At 36.7% G+C, this 19,355-nt stretch overlaps 3 protein-coding genes across 3 annotated transcripts in view; all 3 read left to right on the forward strand.

Annotated features, from left to right (window-relative positions):
* The window catches only part of myo10l3 (myosin X, like 3), a 112,005-nt gene extending 108,702 nt beyond the window's left edge, over positions 1-3,303 (forward strand). The window contains exons 38-40 of the mRNA XM_051708809.1: positions 326-784; positions 965-1,156; positions 1,451-3,303. Coding sequence (XP_051564769.1) covers positions 326-784; positions 965-1,156; positions 1,451-1,555 — 756 coding nt within the window. The 3' untranslated portion in view covers positions 1,556-3,303. The remainder of the gene's footprint in view (positions 1-325; positions 785-964; positions 1,157-1,450) is intronic.
* Positions 3,304-5,082: 1,779 nt separating this feature from the next.
* Positions 5,083-11,461, forward strand: pttg1ipb (PTTG1 interacting protein b). Its single transcript, XM_051708868.1, has 7 exons — positions 5,083-5,236; positions 6,178-6,230; positions 6,361-6,469; positions 6,779-6,881; positions 9,242-9,307; positions 9,591-9,637; positions 10,804-11,461. Exons 1-7 carry the CDS (start codon positions 5,101-5,103, stop codon positions 10,845-10,847), a joined length of 558 nt encoding a protein of 185 aa, XP_051564828.1. The 5' UTR covers positions 5,083-5,100; the 3' UTR covers positions 10,848-11,461.
* Positions 11,462-12,421: 960 nt separating this feature from the next.
* On the forward strand, positions 12,422-15,238 carry sumo3b (small ubiquitin like modifier 3b). Its single transcript, XM_051708869.1, has 4 exons — positions 12,422-12,587; positions 13,660-13,788; positions 13,929-14,000; positions 14,322-15,238. The coding sequence occupies exons 1-4, from the start codon at positions 12,567-12,569 to the stop codon at positions 14,382-14,384; spliced, it is 285 nt and encodes a 94-aa protein (XP_051564829.1). The 5' UTR covers positions 12,422-12,566; the 3' UTR covers positions 14,385-15,238.
* The last annotated feature ends 4,117 nt before the right edge of the window (positions 15,239-19,355 follow it).

Below are 19,355 nucleotides of genomic sequence, written 5' to 3' on the forward strand. Positions count from 1 at the left end.
ATGGGGCCAATCTGTAAATGTTAAAATATGTTAAAATAATTCAAAAGTATTGCCACAAGACATAAAAAAAATGCTATATGTTAACATGATTGTAGTGTGATAAAATCACTTACAAACCTTATGTGTAAAGTTATAGGCAATTTCACAACTTTAAAGATATTATGTCGACAAACCCTAAAACGACTGAAAAAATGATTTAAACAAATTTACAGCTCAAATAATACATGAGTTTTAACAGAAGAATTAATGTAAATGCTTTTCTAAAATTATAAGCTTCACATTTCTGCCTTTAAACTCTCCAATAAAACCTCATCCTTCTCTGTAGGCTCATGAGTGTTTGATAAGTGGTCACTTTCCCGCCAACGAGGACACCCTCCAGCACCTGGCTGCTTTACGCCTGCAGTACCTGTATGGGGACGTGTCTCGGGTGAACTGGAGCTTGGACAGTGTCTACCCCACTGGCCGTCTGCGCAACCGCATACTTCAGTTTACTAAAGTGGGAGGCGCGGCCGGACCGGGACAAACCCTGGAAAGGAGGAGGACGAGCTTCTTGGATGGCACGCTGAGGCGTGGGCTGAAGACGGGCACCATGAGGAAACAGCGCAGCCTGCAGGAGGAGCAGATGCTGGAAATGTGGATCAAGGAAGAGACTTCAGCCACCAGGGCTAGTATCATGGAGAAATGGAGTCGACTGCATGGTCTCGATCAGCATCAAGCAATGCTCAAATACATGAACATCATTAAAGAGTGGCCTGGGTATGGATCAACACTATTTGATGTGGAGGTAAGCACTGGAGACTGAAGCTGAAGAATAATTTAATTATTAAATTGTTAATTGAACTGAATTCAGAAGAACCTCAACAAGAACTTCCTCAGCAAGCAATGCTAAATTACTAGTACATCCTAAAATAATGTCCCTGTAATGATATGAAGTGCTAATCTGTTTGTATGCTTCTGTGTGCAGTGCAAAGAAGGTGGTTTCCCTCATGATCTCTGGCTGAGCGTGAGTGCAGAGAATGTGTCTGTGTATAAGAGAGGGGAGGCCAGACCTCTGGAGACTTTCCCCTACGAACACATTGTTTTCTTTGGAGCTCCTTACGCCAGCACGTACAAGATCACAGTTGATGGGAGAGACATGTACTTCGAGACACCACAGGTAATCAACTTCCTGTCATTTTAAAGGGAAGTGTGTAATTTTAGATTTAAAAAGTAACTTAGAATTTAAATAATTAGTAATTTGATTACTTTTTGATGACGTAATCGGTAAAGTAATCTGATTATGTTTTTGAGAATGAATTAGTAATTTGTAGTGGATTATTTATTTTGAGTAATTTACCCAACACTGAGAAATACACACTTCACCTTTAAATGATTGTCGTCATAAGTGTTTCATGGTTTTTCTTTCCTCAGTTCCCTTTACTGTGAATGAGCTGAGAATTTCTTGTTTCAGGTCGGAGAGATCACCAAAATAATGAAAGCCTACATCAACATGATAGTGAAGAAACGATGTAGTGTCCGATCAGTATCCAGCTTTGGAAGTAACTGGATCAGGTGATGGGTTCTATCCAATCACAGTCAAGACTAGACTTCCTTTGGCCTGAAGACAAAACTTGGAAGGAACTCAAAAGCATGGATGTGGACTGAAGAATAAATTAGATGAAAGGAGAAGATACAGGACCCAGTTAGAGGACAAACACAATTTGTTTGTTCACCCTTACAAATAATCTGCATTTGTGTTGACAACCACCCCTTTAATAGTGTTCTAACTTGGCGCTAGAATTTCTTTCAAGTAATTTGTCTGAATTTGGACCAATGAGATTTCACTGTGGGTGGGGCTATCCAGTACGAAATTACGGAAATAGAAACCAAGCGACCGGCAGTGGACAATGTCCTGTCACTCATCGCTTGTTGCCGTTGGTTAGGACAAAAACTACGGCCACGTTCACACTTATACAAATTAGTTTCAGAACTCTTTAAATTAGCTTTGTTTACGCCTCTTATCCACACTCGAACAGTGTTTTCCTCTATTAAAAACAGAGCATTTCGAAAACGCTCTCCATAATCACATACCTTGGAAAACAATGATATTAGGAAACTAAAACGGATCAGTCTGGATGTGGAATAAGCGATAGCTTTTATCCATTTTCACTTTAATGTATCGCATCAGGTTAGGACATAGTGTAATGCTAGTTAGCCAGCATATGTTAATACCCCAAGTCTGAATGCTTTGTTCCTTTCTGTTTTCTGTCGGCTAATTTCAAGACTAAGTGGAAAACTCTTTGAAGTGTTTAAGTGAAAAGATTAATACAGGGTCTTAAACGTTACATGCTAAAGAAAACAATGTTATATTGAGAGCCTTCAAAGAAAAATACCCTAAAGTGACTGTACGCATTGAAAATGTCAACAGCAATGTTAAAACTTGCCTATTTGCCTTACTTTGTACAAAGGCTGGTCTGTGGAGATTTGCGTCATATAGGTGGCTTTCTGCGTTACTGCTGATCATAAAGGAATTTGTTACAGAAACTTCTATCAGGTTCTCAAGAGAATGAGAAGAGAAGTTTTTTCTCAGAGAATCAATGCCTTAATGTCTTGCTGTTTTAATCCCCATGTATTGTGCATAAAAAGCTCTGGATTGAGCTCAGGTACAGTATAAATGACATAAGATATAAGCAATATCTCAACATTTCAGTGCATAGCAACAAGCGAAGAGGCTGGTCTTTCAGGAAATATTATCTGGAATGCCACAGTATTGATATATTGATAGTGAAAAGCTGTGACACTCTTTGTGCTATTTCATAAAGCAAAAAGGTCCATTGTATATTCTTTTTGTCGAGAAATCCTTTTTAGTGTGTAATTCAAAAAAAAATTTAATAGAGATGTTTGTCTTTTTAAGGAAGCCTACATGTAACTGAAGGACGATTATTGTGTGCCTAAAAGAGAGTGTATAATTATGGGCGGGCTGGGTATTTATTCTGTGTTTGTGTTATTGTATGGATGTTGATGTTGTGTTGATGGCATTTTGTGACCTGTATATAGACTCCCTTCATCAGCGATGTTCATTAACACACAGTGATAACATGAGTGAAATGGAGGATGTTACTGTGTTATGTTATGCAATGTTCTGTTTAAATTTGCTCCATTAATGAATATGGTCAGCTGCTGGTCAGCTCAGAGTGCAGCCTCATCATTCATTATTAGTTTAGAGTAAAACTATTTCAGTTTGTGTAGAGGATGAAAGTCACAAATGTTTCTTTTTTTGTAACTGGATTTACAAAAGTCTTTAATAAATTATTTCAATTCCAATTTGGTGTGGATTATTTGAAAGGGTTGTCAGTGAACTTAATTCTTCGCCAATTTATATTTTATATGAATGTTTGTGTCCTGGCCGATGCCGAACATTTAAAGGGGGTTAAATATGGCCAGGACATTTTCTTAACAGCATTTGTAAGAATCACCCACTGTGCCCCACTAAAGGGACAAGCATTAAAGGGTTAGCTAACACCAAAATGTAAATGCTCATACTGTATCATTTACTCACCCTCATGCCATCCCAGATGTGTATGACTTTCTTTCTTCTGCTGAACACAAATGAAGATTTTTAGAAGAATATTTCAGATCTGTAGTAATGCAATGCAAGTGAATGGTGACCAGAACTTCAAAAGTTCAAAAGCTTTTGAGCATAGATGTATGACGGACAGGGCCAGTGGGGCCAGTGCCCAGGGGCCCCACTGGTACAAAAGTACTGACCTAGAAACTTAAAGTTTGTCGAGACAAACTATAATGTTGGTTTGACAAAACCATGTCTGAAAGTTTAAAGTAGTTTTAAATGCTTGAAGTTAGAAATGTTTACAGGTCTTACAGTAAGAGAAAGAAAGAAAGAAAGAAAGAAAGAAATATAATAACGGTAGCCAAGCTGTAGGGTCATCGCAAACAGAATTTACAATAAAAGCTCGATTACACTTATAATCCACAGTTTTCCTGAGCAACCACTGGGTGGCACCATGATGATTCTAATGGCCTTTTTTGTATTTCTGAGACGCCAAGTAAAAACTGCCAAAACGAGAGAGAAGAACAACAATCATTTAAGTGTTACTTGGTGTAAAAATTCATTTCAGGCTTAACTGGTGCCATTGTTGGCTGTCATAACAACTCAGAATAATTAATTATATCAACGTAACTTAACTCAGACCATAGCTTCATGTCATCTACACACTCAGATGAAGCACTGTCTATAAAAAAACGTTCATCTCGACTCTGTGAAGTATCGGCATGTTTTTTTTTTGTTTTTTTTTACAAATGTAATACCTGCAAGTGCAAGTGAAAACATGGAGGCCGGAAATTGACAACAGTCCAACCATGGAACACTTCCACATTCAGGAAAAAGGTGGATTGCGCCATCTAGTGCTCTGCTCATGCATCAAGCTCTAGGAAGTGTAATCGAGCTTGAAATCATGATCGTGCCTAGAGACTGCAATGACAAGATGTACGGTGAAAAAGAAGTTACGTTTTGGTCTGTTCTCACCCAAAACCAACTGGATCACTTCAGAAGACATTGATTAAACCACTGGAGTTTTATGGATTATTTTATGCTGACTTTATCTCCTATTTCTGGTCACCATTCACTTGCATTATATGGATCTACAGAGCTGAGATATTCTATTAAAAACCTCGTTTGTGTTCAGCAGAAGAAAGAAAGTCATACACACCTGAGATGGCATGAGGGTGAGTAAATGATGAGAGAATTTTCCTTTTTGGGTGAACTTTTCCTATAAGTGGAAGTTTTATGTATGGAAAATCGCGTAAATAACCTAAAAACAGATCAATATTTGAACAATGTAAGGTTTCATGACAATCCTAACCACTGCTGAACAATTATATGTTTTGTTTGTTTGTTTTTAATATTTGTAAGTGTCCTGTACGTGATCTCATGTTCTCTTGTGTGTTACTTGTTGTTTTTTTTATTATAAATATACATTATTGTTTGTGGGAAAAACAACTTTTAATCAGCACCTCAAATCCTATTTTACCACAAACCGGGATTTTAAAACGGGGAGGTTCTTGCTAAATCGTGTTGCAGTTTTCAGTTCTTCCTGCAAACACATGACCATCCCCAGAAATCAACACAGGTCCGCTACGATCGCTAACATGATCCCAACTCGGGCTTTTCTGGTGTCCTCTGTTTTCTTTGCTTTCAGTTTTGCTGTAGTTTTAGCTCAGACGACAAGTCCAGTAACAAGTAAGTGAACCCGTTCTTGTGCTTTTTCACCATTCAGAAGCTTTTGAACAGTAGACATAGTGAATCTGTGGCTGCTTTAATACATAGTGAGCTGCCTACCAGGACAGCATTGCGAGTCAACGAAGGTTAAACACTCGCGCCTATGAGGCCCAGAAATGCTGTCTAGGTAGGCAGCTCACAAGGTTTTGAGACACAGAAAAAGTTTTCGAAGTTAAACTGTGTTGGTAAACCGTTATTAATTAAGCGTGCTGCATATCGTCTGTTTTCTTGGAAAATGGTTATGTTTTAAAAGTAATTCATGCATAACTAGACTGATTGACGACAATGTAACTTAAGTGGAAGTCAATTCCAGCAGCTGATCTTACAAGACAGAAAGATTAGAACAAAACAAAGACGGAAGATGTTCATTTTTTGTAAAGATCATTTTGATTATTAAATATCAATCATGGTTACTTGGTGTTTTATTTGTTTATTTTCCACAGTGTTATGCAATAAAATAACGCCAAATGCATGAGAGACTCGTGACTGCCCTGTTTAAATCATATGACAGACTATAAAATATGTTGTAAGACATTACAAAGGAATATAATGTTTAGTATTGGAGTCTTGAAAGGTCAGAGGATAATGTTTGCCTTCTACTTAATGAGAAGATTAAATAAAAATAGGTTTCATAGTTTTTCAAGGTTTCATAGATTAAAATGTGGATAAAAAAAATAGCTAGATAAGGTTTTAGGAATAGTTTTTAAAGGAAAACACATTAAAAAAATAGTTTAATACACTGTATTGCAATGTTTGATGCACAATAGAGACAAACAGTGGTCAAAGTCACCTATATTGTTTCCGTTGGACGTAGAACACAGTCCTAAAGAGCTCTTTTTTCTTTATCTTTTTTGTAATAACAGTATACAGGATATATCCCTAAAGCTGTGTTCTTTTCACAGACTGCACTATAAAATCCAACACAAGTTGTGAGGAATGTCTGAAGATTGTTTCAGTAAGATTTGTAGAAATGGATATAATCCATTTTAATGAGTTATTCACAAACATAAATGATCAAAATAGTAGACTAGAGGAATGTTTTGTTTGTTATTCAGCATATTTCACTTTTTATATCTTTTTTACAGTGTTTGTGGTGCATCTCAAACCAGAAATGCATCGACTATCCAGTGAAGAATATTCTACCGCATCATAGTGTGTGTCCCCTCACAGATGCACGATGGGGAATGTGCTGGGGTAAGACTGATACTAGCATACAACAAGAAACCTTTTGTTTCTGTCTAAATGGATTTATCTTGTGCATTTGTTATGAACATATTATATAAAGTCTAGAACAGCTTTACGTCACATTTGTAGTTCATAACTTCAATTAATTTCTCATTGTGACTATATTACATTTAACTTCATTTACACTCTTAGGCCAAGACCTATTAAATCATGCTGCATTTATTAGTCCTTGCCAGACATTTATTTCATGTTTCTGATAACAAGCAGTTAATCTTGGTCAGGACTGATCACATAATTTCTGTGTTGTTTGTACCACAGTGAATTTTCAGGCTCTCATCATTACCATGTCCGTGATTGCGGTGGTGATCATCATTGCCATATTAGTCTGCTGCATCCGATGCTGCAAATGTGAAAATATTGGGTAAGCTGAAAACCATGGCTTGCAAAGTCTGTGATCACAGGAGGGCTGGTAAAGGGAATCGCATATACAGGTGCATCTCAATAAATTAGAATGTCGTGGAAAAGTTCATTTATTTCAGTAATTCAACTCAAATTGTGAAACTCGTGTATTAAATAAATTCAGTGCACACAGACTGAAGTAGTTTAAGTCTTTGGTTCTTTTAATTGTGATGATTTTGGCTCACATTTAACAAAAACCCACCAATTCACTATCTCAAAAAATTAGAATATGGTGACATGCCAATCAGCTAATCAACTCAAAACACCTGCAAAGGTTTCCTGAGCCTTCAAAATGGTCTCTCAGTTTGGTTCACTAGGCTACACAATCATGGGGAAGACTGCTGATCTGACAGTTGTCCAGAAGACAATCATTGACACCCTTCACAAGGAGGGTAAGCCACAAACATTCATTGCCAAAGAAGCTGGCTGTTCACAGAGTGCTGTATCCAAGCATGTTAACAGAAAGTTGAGTGGAAGGAAAAAGTGTGGAAGAAAAAGATGCACAACCAACCGAGAGAACCGCAGCCTTATGATTGTCAAGTAAAATCGATTCAAGAGTTTGGGTGAACTTCACAAGGAATGGACTGAGGCTGGGGTCAAGGCATCAAGAGCCACCACACACAGACATGTCAAGGAATTTGGCTACAGTTGTTGTATTCCTCTTGTTAAGCCACTCCTGAACCAAAGACAACGTCAGAGGCGTCTTACCTGGGCTAAGGAGAAGAAGAACTGGACTGTTGCACAGTGTTCCAAAGTCCTCTTTTCAGATGAGAGCAAGTTTTGTATTTCATTTGGAAACCAAGGTCCTAGAGTCTGGAGGAAGGGTGGAGAAGCTCATAGCCCAAGTTGCTTGAAGTCCAGTGTTAAGTTTCCACAGCCTGTGATGATTTGGGGTGCAATGTCATCTGCTGGTGTTGGTCCATTGTGTTTTTTGAAAACCAAAGTCACTGCACCCGTTTACCAAGAAATTTTGGAGCACTTCATGCTTCCTTCTGCTGACCAGCTTTTTAAAGATGCTGATTTCATTTTCCAGCAGGATTTGGCACCTGCCCACACTGCCAAAAGCACCAAAAGTTGGTTAAATGACCATGGTCTTGGTGTGCTTAACTGGCCAGCAAACTCACCAGACCTGAACCCCATAGAGAATCTATGGGGTATTGTCAAGAGGAAAATGAGAAACAAGAGACCAAAAAATGCAGATGAGCTGAAGGCCACTGTCAAAGAAACCTGGGCTTCCATACCACCTCAGCAGTGCCACAAACTGATCACCTCCATGCCACGCCGAATTGAGGCAGTAATTAAAGCAAAATGAGCCCCTACCAAGTATTGAGTACATATACAGTAAATGAACATACTTTCCAGAAGGCCAACAGTTCACTAAAATGTTTTTTTTATTGGTCTTATGATGTATTCTAATTTTTTGAGATAGTGAATTGGTGGGTTTTTGTTAAATGTGAGCCAAAATCATCACAATTAAAAGAACCAAAGACTTAAACTACTTCAGTCTGTGTGCATTGAATTTATTTAATACACGAGTTTCACAATTTGAGTTGAATTACTGAAATAAATGAACTTTTCCACGACATTCTAATTTATTGAGATGCACCTGTATACACTCACTGAGCACTTCGATAGGAAGACCTGTGCACCTACTTATTCATGCGATTATCTAATCAACCAATCATGTGGCAGCAGTAAGGAGCATCAGTTAATGTTCACATCAACCATCAGAATGGGGAAAACATTTGATCTCAGTGATTTTGACCGTGGCATGATTTTTGGTGCCAGGCGGGCTGGTTTGAGTATTTCTGTAACTGCTGATCTCCTGGGATTTTCACACACAACAGTCTCTAGAATTTACTCAGAATGGTACCAAAAAACATCCAGATTGAAATGCCTTGTTGATGAGAGAGGTCAACGGAGAATGGCCAGACTGGTTCGAGCTGACAGAAATGCTACAGTAACTCAGATAACCGCTCTGTACAATTGTAGTGAGCAGAATAGCATCTCAGAATGCACAACACGTCGAACCTTGAGGCAGATGGGCAACAAAAGCAGAAGATCACGTCTGGCACTTTATTAGGACCATAGTGCTCCTAATAAAGTGCTCACTGAGTGTATTTACCATAATAATGTATTAACCTCAAGGAAGATTTTATATATATATATATATATATATATATATATATATATATATATATATATATATATATATATAATATCAAATTATTTATAGCTATTAATTACAAATGACTACAAAACTGGAGCACAATACCAGCTACAAGAAATGAGAAACACAAATTTCTTCTGTTTATTTGAAAGGTCTAAGAGGGCTGAAGAGCGAATGGAGAGTCAAACTCATCTCAGAAAGTTTCGTCAAGAGGAAAGGTATGATTTTGTTTTGTTTTGGGAAATACAATGGCTGTTGCTGTTATTAGCAAATCCCCCTAGCTCCTGTGTTGTGCCAGAAAGCATTCAGCATGACTGATTTAATTCAGCTGTAAGTCATTTTATGTTTTGTAAGAAATTGCTCTAACATTCCAATGCATGTCACTTTAATTAGTGTGTTTGCTTGTTTCATTATTTTGATGGGGATTGTGAAGACCAGTGAGCAGATCATTTTAACTATTGTCTTAGAAAGGATATAATATTTTTCTTCATTTATTTGCAGGAAAGCAGAGATGAGACAGAGACATGATGAAATCCGATCGAAATATGGTAAGATTTCCCTCAAAATAAATATGAATTGTTTTTTGAAAAACACTGTCAAAATTAAACCACATGCGATTTATTTAACAAATGTTTAATGCGTTAATTTTTCTTAATCAAGTTTAACACATTTACCAATTTTCGCATTAGATTATGACATTTTATTCAGCTCCTTGTGAGTGCTGAACACTGGTTGGAATTGGGCGGAAAATTTGCATTGTGTCCGGCGGGGACATTACACTGACATACACACCACAAATACACAACAGTGATTTTGTGCCAGTGATCAAGTGATGGAGAACGGACCTCTTACAAAAAAATTCCAGATGAATTTTACCACAATAGCACGTCAAATCTCAACTATCACCACAACACAATATATGGCACTGATGCGCAGCTTGTTGTACTTCTCTTGTGGGGGGGTCTGTCAGTGCTCTGCTCAGAGTTAATATAATTTCAACTTTGTACCCGTTGCCGCTGAGCTTTCACAGAGTCAGCTAATAATAACCGGACAGATCGGATGAAGTATCATTATGTGGGCAGTGCCAGCACTAAAAGCAGAACAAGATGTTGGTTGTTTTCGAAATGGCATACTACCATGCTACTCTTACTAATTATTTTATACATAGTAATGACAGAAGCGGTAAGAGTAGGATGGGTAGTATGCCATTCCGGACATGACCACTGTCTGCAGCACTTTTCATGTGGAGTTCAAAGCGGCGCTTGATGCCCTGACGTGAATCATGTGAATTCCATATCCAAAGTGTGTAGCCACTGCCGACCGATTAATATTGTGGAGGATGAGAGTTTAAGAGATTTAATGCCCATTGCAATGAAAATGCAACCTATGTGGGGACTAGTTCTTTCAATCAGTCAAACTCCCACTTAGACTTTGGGGAACGTTTAATGTTACTTGCAGTGGTGCTATTTGCACTACTTACACTGTGGAAGGCTTTGTTTAGAAAATGTTAATAAAGCATTTTTGTTACATATTTTTCTTTCCTTAGAAGGTAATATATGCATTTTGACAGTAAAATAAGTGTATATAGAGTCAAATTACAGCAACTTCAAAATCTGCGAAAAATTGTAATCGACTGACAGCACTAATTTTGAATAGCCCTTTTTTTAATTATTATTATTTACTTACAATTTTGACTTTGCTTACTCTGTTGCAGGCTTGAAAAAGGATAACCCATACTCCAGATTTGAAAACAGCTAAGAAAATTGCTCCACTAAGTTTTCTTTGACCTCACTCCTACTGTAAAAAATAACGGATTTCCTTCCATATCCAGCACTCCTTTTTTCTTTGAAAATTACTGATTGTACTGGTTTCCAGGGCAACCAGTTACTAGCTAAACACACAAACATGCATTGTTTGCATTGGCTTGAAATTTGCTTTTTCCATTGCAGCAATGTTGAAAGAATTTTCCAAAAACATAACATTTTAATTGTCTCTGCGTTGATCCAACATTTGATTTCCTGAGTTGGTCAGCAAAATATGTAATGAGTTTGCCTTACTTGTCTCAGCAAACTTTTTAGCTTTGTAGCTTTTTACTCGTGTTTAGACTTGCTTGAACTTTCCTTGAATGTAAGCCAGTGTGCTTTATAGATTTCCTACACATTACAATGATTGTACACACACTAAGTTTGATTTATTACCTCCTTTTTGTTAGCTTGTTGATAATATAATTTATCTCTGTGTTGCATGTATCAACATTTTAATCACTAGCTTGTAATTACCAAAGAGTTGAATTGTCAATGCAATAGGAATAAAATCACAAAGTCAAATGAACTAGGGAAAAAGAGAGCATGAATAAAAGTGAATACAGTGCATTTGTTTGCTGTACATTACATTAAAACTTTAAGAAATAAACAGATCTACTCTCAGATAAATAATGGTTATAGTAAATTATAATATCAGCTATGATACCATTCATAGTAAAATATTACATAATATAACTCAAACTACACGAACAAATATGCATTTGTTTGTTTATAAATAGGCCTAATCTATCACAGATAATTAAACACAAATATACAGCTTGGCTTAGACTGAAAGTGACAGAAATATTTAATAATACAGCATTAGCATGTCAGTATAGCATTAATAGCATAATTGGTAAATAATAACTGGCTTAAAACCATTTACCATAATGTTCTGTTGAGATCAACTTTACTGTCTTTACATGTGGTATCCAGAGACCCCAATGATTCACGTGTAAAAATAATTATAGTAGTTTGTTTCAAAATTAACATTAGATTTCCCTTTATGCTACTTTTATATAGCCCTCTGACATTATCAGCCCTATTTAACATATTACTGAAGCATTATCCCTCTGTTGTACCACAAAATAGGCAAAGTATGCACTTCTCAGAATTATGTTGCTGTTTGGGGTAAATTTGAGCACAATGTACAGAAATAAAACAAACAAATCCAAATAGACAATTGGCTGGAGTGAACTTCTACAGTGTGTTCACCAACTAGAAAAGCAGAAAATTCATAGTATTTAATCATATTTATATCCATGGGGCCTCAATACAGAAGTAATGTTTTTCATGGAGGACAAGTGGTGGATGTTATCATGTTGAAATGTTGTTTATAATTAGTTCTCATAAAATTAGAAAAAGTAATAAAGTATCAACCTAATGTTTGTGTTAAAAAGATATGTTAAAAAGCTTTTGGGGGGATATCTCAGTTCCCAAACAGAACATGAGGGCTAATCACGTGATTTCACACTACCCAATCAAACGGATGAATCCAGTTTGCGCGTTCTGCTGGGAATCACGTGGTTTTTGTCGGTCCAATCAAAATGGACGAATCCAGTTTGCGCGTTCTCTGTTAGCGCGGGGAGGACAGCAGTGTATTGTAGCGCAGCACGGTGCGCTTGGCTTGTGTATTCAACCACATTACCGGGAGAATCTACAATTTCCACTGAAAATGTCAGAAGAGAAGCCTAAGGTAAGAAGAGAAGCATGTTCAAAAAGCTATTTTGAACCGAGCATAATGAATAATAACAGATTGGCTGGATGCTGCACTTTATAAGTGGTTAGAGGGGGAAACAAAGCAGCGGTTTGAGGGTTTTGCGCATGTGGCCAGTGCCATGTGTATTTAACTTGGCCATCCATTCAACTGGATTGCGAAGAATTGCATCTGTAGTTGTTAACTGTTCATCCGGCAGTGGTTCGCTTCATTTCAGTTTCAACATGATGCATAGATTAGCTTTCTTTGCTTGCGGATAGTTGCTTCAACTTTGCGCCAAATCCGAATGCTTTGAAAGCGTCGCTGTTTTTGCAGTGTCGCACGACTGTTAACATTGCAGCACTTTCCCCAACAGTAGTTTAACAAATACAGATGGCATGAACTCAAGTCTGGTTGTTTTCAACATAATTCAGCTCTCAAAACGTGTTATTTAATATTACAAGATCATCTGATGTTGAAATAAGATATTTAAAGGGATAGTTCACCCAAAAATGAAAATTCTCATAGAAGTTTCTTTTGGAAAAATTAGCTCTGTAGGTCCTTACAATGCAAGTGAATGGTAACCAGAAATTTGAAGGTTCAAAATGCACACAAAGGCAGCGTATAAGTAATCCATAAAACTCCAGTAGTTGAATCCATGTCACCAGAAGTGATACAATAGGTGTGGGTGAGAAACAGGTAAATATTTGTTCCTTTTTTTTCTTTTTTTTTTTACTATAAATCTCCACATTTTTTTGTTGCCTATTTACATTCTTTGTGCATAATGCCACCTACTGGGCATGGAGGAGTATTTAGAGTAAAAAAAGGACTTAAATAATGATCTCTCTTTTTCACCCACACCTATCATATCGCTTCTAAATATATAGGTTTACCACTGGAGTCTTATTAATTTTATGCTGCCTTTTATATGCTTTTTGGAGGTTTAAATTTCTGGCCATCATATACTTGCATTGTATGGGCCTACAGTGGCTTAATCAAAACAGTTGTTTACTTTTCATACTTTTGCTATTGAGATATTTTAACACCACACTGTCTGTGCATTTAATTTTAGGAGGGTGTAAAGACTGAAAATGACCACATCAACTTAAAAGTGGCGGGCCAAGATGGCTCTGTGGTCCAGTTCAAAATCAAGAGGCACACCCCCCTCAGCAAACTGATGAAGGCCTACTGCGAAAGACAGGTACAACTACAGATTGAGTGCTATTTGTCAAGCAGGCAGATCTGCAGACATCTTCAAGTTTTGTCTGATCATTAGAGTTCATAACTGAAACTTGTGTAAAGATCCGATCACGTTCAGCTTTTTTTAAAATATATTTCCAGGGTTTATCCATTAGGCAAATAAGATTCAGGTTTGATGGACAGCCAATCAATGAGACGGACACACCTGCACAGGTTTGTCCCCTTTCCCCCCTATTTTTTGGTACAAATGTGAACAGCTTTTCCATAGTCTGATATAAAACATCTGTAAGTGTCCCCTTAGTCATGGGCAACCAGTGAATATAAGAAAAGTTTGAAAATCTTTATTTCCAGGTCTGGGAAAGTCATGTAAATGAATAAAACCTTAATTTAAAAATAATCTTGAAAGGTCATGGAAATTTGTTGGACAAAAGGTGTAGGAACCCTTTTAAATCTATATATTCATATCTATTCGTGTTTTCCAACAAGGTCCATTAAAAACATTTGATGTTAATTTCATGTCATCTGAATTTTCAGTTGGAAATGGAGGATGAAGACACTATTGATGTATTCCAACAGCAGACTGGAGGGTCCTGCTAAAGATTGCACGTGTGGACCGCTTGTTTGCTTGTGCACATCTTCCCATCAGTTCCAGTGCAGTTCAGGGGTGAAATAGAAAAGCATTTGTAAATCTAATATTAAGTTAATGAATTTTTTTTCCCTCTATCTCAAACATCCAAGGACCTCATTTCCATTTTGCAGTGTTTTTCCCTGAACTGAACTGGACATGACAATTGTTAATGTTATTTTTTTCATTTTGGAATTTAACATGCCTGTTGTATGTTTTTGTTTTATCTACTTATGCTTGCACCTCCCCCATCTATTTTTCTATACCAGGAGGGAAGTTTTGTGAAAGAATGGATGTATGTGACTACTTGGGCATATGATTCCAAAAATTGAGTAAACCGAAATTTAAGTATCCCTTTTAATGGTCCGTTTCAAATCTCAACACTGCCGCATTGTGTTAGTCACATGCCTCAGGTTTGATAAAGGTAGATTGTGGATCATATGCTGTAGATGTTTTTAATTTCTCTGAAGCTTTGATGCAGATATCTTTAAAGTTTTTCAATTATTTGTTTTGAAGTCTGAATCTCAGAACGATATACACAAGTGTTTCCCTTAATTTTATTGATGGATATTTTGCCTTCTGCAAATGTAACCTCACTCTCTCACTCTCATGTACCTTTTCCAGCTTATCAAGAGTGTTAAACACTATATTGGTGTAATCTTAATGCGATTCCACATTAAACGCATGCCTAAGCAATGTGTAGGTTCTGTTGCGATTTGTGGAATGTCAGGGTTGTAGAGGGAGAGTTTCCTTTCTCTTACCATCTCCCATTTGTACATTGTTTGCCCTTTACTATTGTATATAATAAATATAGTTTGATACTCCATTTGGATTGTATTGATGTATTTGAGTTGTTTTTCAGGCTGTACAGAGATCAGTTAAAGATTGAAAAAACTTGCCACTAGATGGAGCAAAAGTGTTGTGGTAAAGGTTTTAAAAGTTTCACAAGCTTAATAAAATGAAATTCGGTCCAAACCGCCTTGCATACTTCACAACAAAATAAAGAGTTGTGTGAAGCTCTTAATTGCTACTGGCCAGTTTGAAAGATTATTAACTTATAGCTCTCAGAAAATAATATTCCTGAAAATGCTGGCACTGCACATAATGGCTTAAAGGGATAATTCGCCCAAAAATAAAAATTCTCTCATTTACTCACCCTCATGCCATTCCTTCTCCTGCTGAACACAAAGATTTTTTAGAAGAATATATCAGCTCTGTAGGTCCATACAATGCAAGTGAATGGTGACCAGAACTTTGAAGAGCCACAAAGCACAAATGCAGCATAAAAGTAACCCATGAGACTACAGTGGTTAAATCCATTTTTGTTTCAGAAGCGATATGATAGGTGTGGGTGAGAAACATCAATATTTAAGTCATTTTTCACTATAAATTCTCCTCCCTGCCCAGTAACAATCACCAAAAACAAACGAAGAATGTGGAGATTTATAGTAAAAAATAAAAAAGCACCTAAATACTAATCTGTTTCTCACCCACACTTATATTGCTTCTGAAGATATAGATTTAACCACTGAAGTTTTATGGATTACTTTTATGCTGCCTTTATGTGCTTTTTGGAAGTTCTGGCCACCATTCACTTGCATTGTATGGATCTTCAGAGCTGATATATTCTTTTAAAAATCTTTGTGTCAGCAGAAGAAAGAAAGTCATACACATCTGGGATGGCATGAGAGTGAGTAAATGATATTTTATTTTTGGGTGAATTAACCCTTTAATGGCTGAATATAAATGTGACTCGGTGTTTTTTGTGATTTGAACATGATGGCATGTGTGCTAGAGATTCTAAAAATGATATACATTTCTATTACCAGAAATATTGTAATTTAAAATGGTCTGTTGGAAGAGCAAAGAAGACCATTAAAACCAAAAGTAGATAGGACATGATAAATATCTTTGGGATGTCTAATTGTAGTTCATTATTTCTTCAGTGTTGTGCTTGAGAAATTTCTATTCTTAGAAACTGAATGGAAAATGAAAAAAGGAATTTCAGATCAGTGCTTTACTTTGCCTTATTCTACAAACATGCCGTAGATTTACTGGGTGATGGCCCTATATGCAAATGTTTGACTAAAGACAATAGTTCAAAATAGATAAAGATAAAGAGATCTTGATTACTGTATTCTGGATTACTAAAAGACTACCCTAGAAACACATGGCATATAACTTGTTTAGGTACAGATTGTCATTTTTATCTTTCAGGGTAAAGTTGTTTACATTTTATATATCAGATATGAATTTGTTTTAGCATAGGTAGCTAACCGTGAAATAAGGAAGGTTGATATTACATTATTAAGGGAATTAGATGGAGGAAATTATTTGCATTAGTGTATTTGTCTCTCCCATTGTGAAAAAATAAATAAAATAAAAAACTGATGGCCTGATTTTATAATTCAACAATTCAGTAACTATGCTAGAACTGGATTTGCATGGTGTAACTGTGAATGGAAAAAAATCTGGTGTTCTTGTATGGCACTTTAATATCAAAGTTATGTTTGTTTACATGTGGTCTGCTTGGGGACAAAACAGAGGGCTCCCACTGTAGAAATGAGTGAGTTCGCAGTATGCTGTTAAATACCCCCTTGTACACTGTAACACATTTTGCAACATGTTGCTGTCTGCCATGTGATCAGAGAGTAAGAGCAGACAAGTGTGTTTATCCCAAGCGTATATCTTTGAAGCACTCAGTAATCCCCTGAAAAGGCAGATGAATTACCTCCTAACCTGCCTGTACATGTGGAGAGTCACTGAGGGTACAAAGGGACATTTACCATCACAAAGATGCAGCATTAATGTAGTGGCATGGAAACATTATGCATCTTTTTAATTGGAAGATTAAAAAATAAAAGAAATTGAAGCACCCCAGATGTACAGACTCCCTAATCAAAATTCTTGATTGTATTGAGGAGATTACACTCTGGTTGTCCTCTTTACTCTGTCAATTGGTGGGTTGAAAATGTCATGGACAGCAGGAAAAAATATGCTAAATGCAAATAGTAAAATGCAATTTTAATATAAAATGCATATCTGTCAAAAGGGAGGAGAAAACGTTATCAATGTCTTTTGTTGTTGCAATCAAAGGCCATATGTCCAATCAAACTGCATTTTTGTATTTTGGCACAAATTAATCTGTCACTTGATAGAAGCTAGCCAAATTAGACAGATGCCAATATGGACTGGTTGCTTGCCTCTCATCTTCAACAATCATTAACAAAACTATGCAAGGTAAAAGAAAATGCGACCCAGACTACATTAAAAGTGCACTCAGTAACGTTTTTTTTTTTTTTTTTTTTTTGGACTTACAGTGACACCTAGTGGTGTGGATGCAGCATCATTAAAAATCAATAGTTTTCAGTTAACAATGCCATTGTAGAAATTCACTATTCACAGTCAGCCATGATTAATTTAATATATGAATGAAAGTATCCAATAACAGTGCCGCTACTGGGATGAAGCCAGTAGTATTTGACTGGTCATGTGATTCAAACATGGCCACCCGCATAAGGGGGACCCCCTCCACGTAGAATAAAACAGCTTTCATAAGGTTACCGATATGACTGGAGTCTTCATCTCATGTAAGTTGTCATGATTTTATACATATGTTTCAAAATTACAATTCATTTCTTTAGGAATAAAGCTTTTTTAATAAGGAAAAAATGACTGAGTGCACCTTTAATTATGGGTTATTGTATGTTTGGTACTATGTTGTATCGCCACTTGATGTCCAATGTAAAATCTGGCAATTGAGAACCACTGAGCTATCTTGGGTTCAGATAAGACCAAATTTATTTTTCCTTCCATATTCTTCTTGCATTACAATCAAAGGTGAAATCACTGCAACAATGTTTCCTCAAGCCTACAATCAAATGCACCTTATACTTTAGGCCACGTACACAATACTGACGTTGTCTCTTTTTCAGTGGATTTTAGATCAGAGTTTAAATCTATTCACGCATTCTCCTTCTGAGTTCTTTTTAGCATTCGTCCTATCTGCTGGCTTCTGACAAAGGACATGTGATGAACTGCATTAGATAAAAGTTGTCTTCAATGGCAGCAGGTGAAGGGCTGTGAACCTCTTACAGCCCACATCAAGGCCTAATAGGATACTGACTCACATTAAAGGGCTGAAGAGCATGTTGGAAAACGCCACAGCATTCTTCATCCCTTCATGTGAATGATGGTGTTATTTGATATGTGCAGGTGTTTGTTACACTTATAAAGATTAAAACTTTAATGATACATGCTGGCCTTTTGCAAAACAACATCAACTAGTGTAAAAAAAAAAAAAAGGATTCCTAGATTCCTACTCTATTCCATGAAGTGCAAATACATCATTTTGTTCTTATTGCTTGTGTGAATGATTGGAAGTTAGTCTGATTGTGGAAGACAGTAATTAAACAGACAGCACAATTTTTCAGTTTTATTATACAGTATGTCAGAGTCTTTATAAATGTGTTACATTGATTTAAGTTCATTGAGTTATACAAGCAGCCTGTAGGTGGCGCATAACGCTGAAATTATGGGGAAGTTACGTTCTGGCATAAAGGTAAAAAAAAAAAAAATTAAAGAAAGTGCCAGAACGCTGCAGATCTTCTCTTCTCATTATTTTCTGCAGTTACAATCTCATCCTCCCATGTTTAAGACCGGTAACACTTGTCATTTGTTGTTGTTCCAGACCCCTGTGACCGTCTTTCTTCCATAAAACTCAAAAGATGTTATGCAGATTGTTAGATTCATTCACCATTAAGGATTTAGCCGTTTCAATGTATTGACCGTATTCAGCCCCGCCCCTTTTCAGAGCCCCGCGCTTCCTTTTTTTTTTTTATTTATTTATTTATTTATTTATTTTTTTGTCTCTTAACCTCCGGTATGCATTGAAGATACTGAGTTGTTCGAAATGGATTGTGTGTGGGAGCACAGAAAGTATT

The sequence above is a fragment of the Myxocyprinus asiaticus genome, chromosome 10, assembly GCF_019703515.2.
Source record: "Myxocyprinus asiaticus isolate MX2 ecotype Aquarium Trade chromosome 10, UBuf_Myxa_2, whole genome shotgun sequence".
In the NCBI taxonomy this organism is placed as follows: Eukaryota; Metazoa; Chordata; class Actinopteri; order Cypriniformes; family Catostomidae; genus Myxocyprinus; species Myxocyprinus asiaticus.

Coding starts and splice junctions, on each gene's coding strand:
- pttg1ipb (XM_051708868.1), top strand. CDS start 5,101: ATGACCATCCCCAGAAATCAACACAGGTCCGCTACGATCGCTAACATG. Junction 5,237..6,177: donor GACGACAAGTCCAGTAACAA/GTAAGTGAACCC, acceptor TTCTTTTCACAG/ACTGCACTATAAAATCCAAC. Junction 6,882..9,241: donor TGCAAATGTGAAAATATTGG/GTAAGCTGAAAA, acceptor TTTATTTGAAAG/GTCTAAGAGGGCTGAAGAGC.
- sumo3b (XM_051708869.1), top strand. CDS start 12,567: ATGTCAGAAGAGAAGCCTAAG. Junction 12,588..13,659: donor TGTCAGAAGAGAAGCCTAAG/GTAAGAAGAGAA, acceptor ATTTAATTTTAG/GAGGGTGTAAAGACTGAAAA. Junction 14,001..14,321: donor AGACGGACACACCTGCACAG/GTTTGTCCCCTT, acceptor CTGAATTTTCAG/TTGGAAATGGAGGATGAAGA.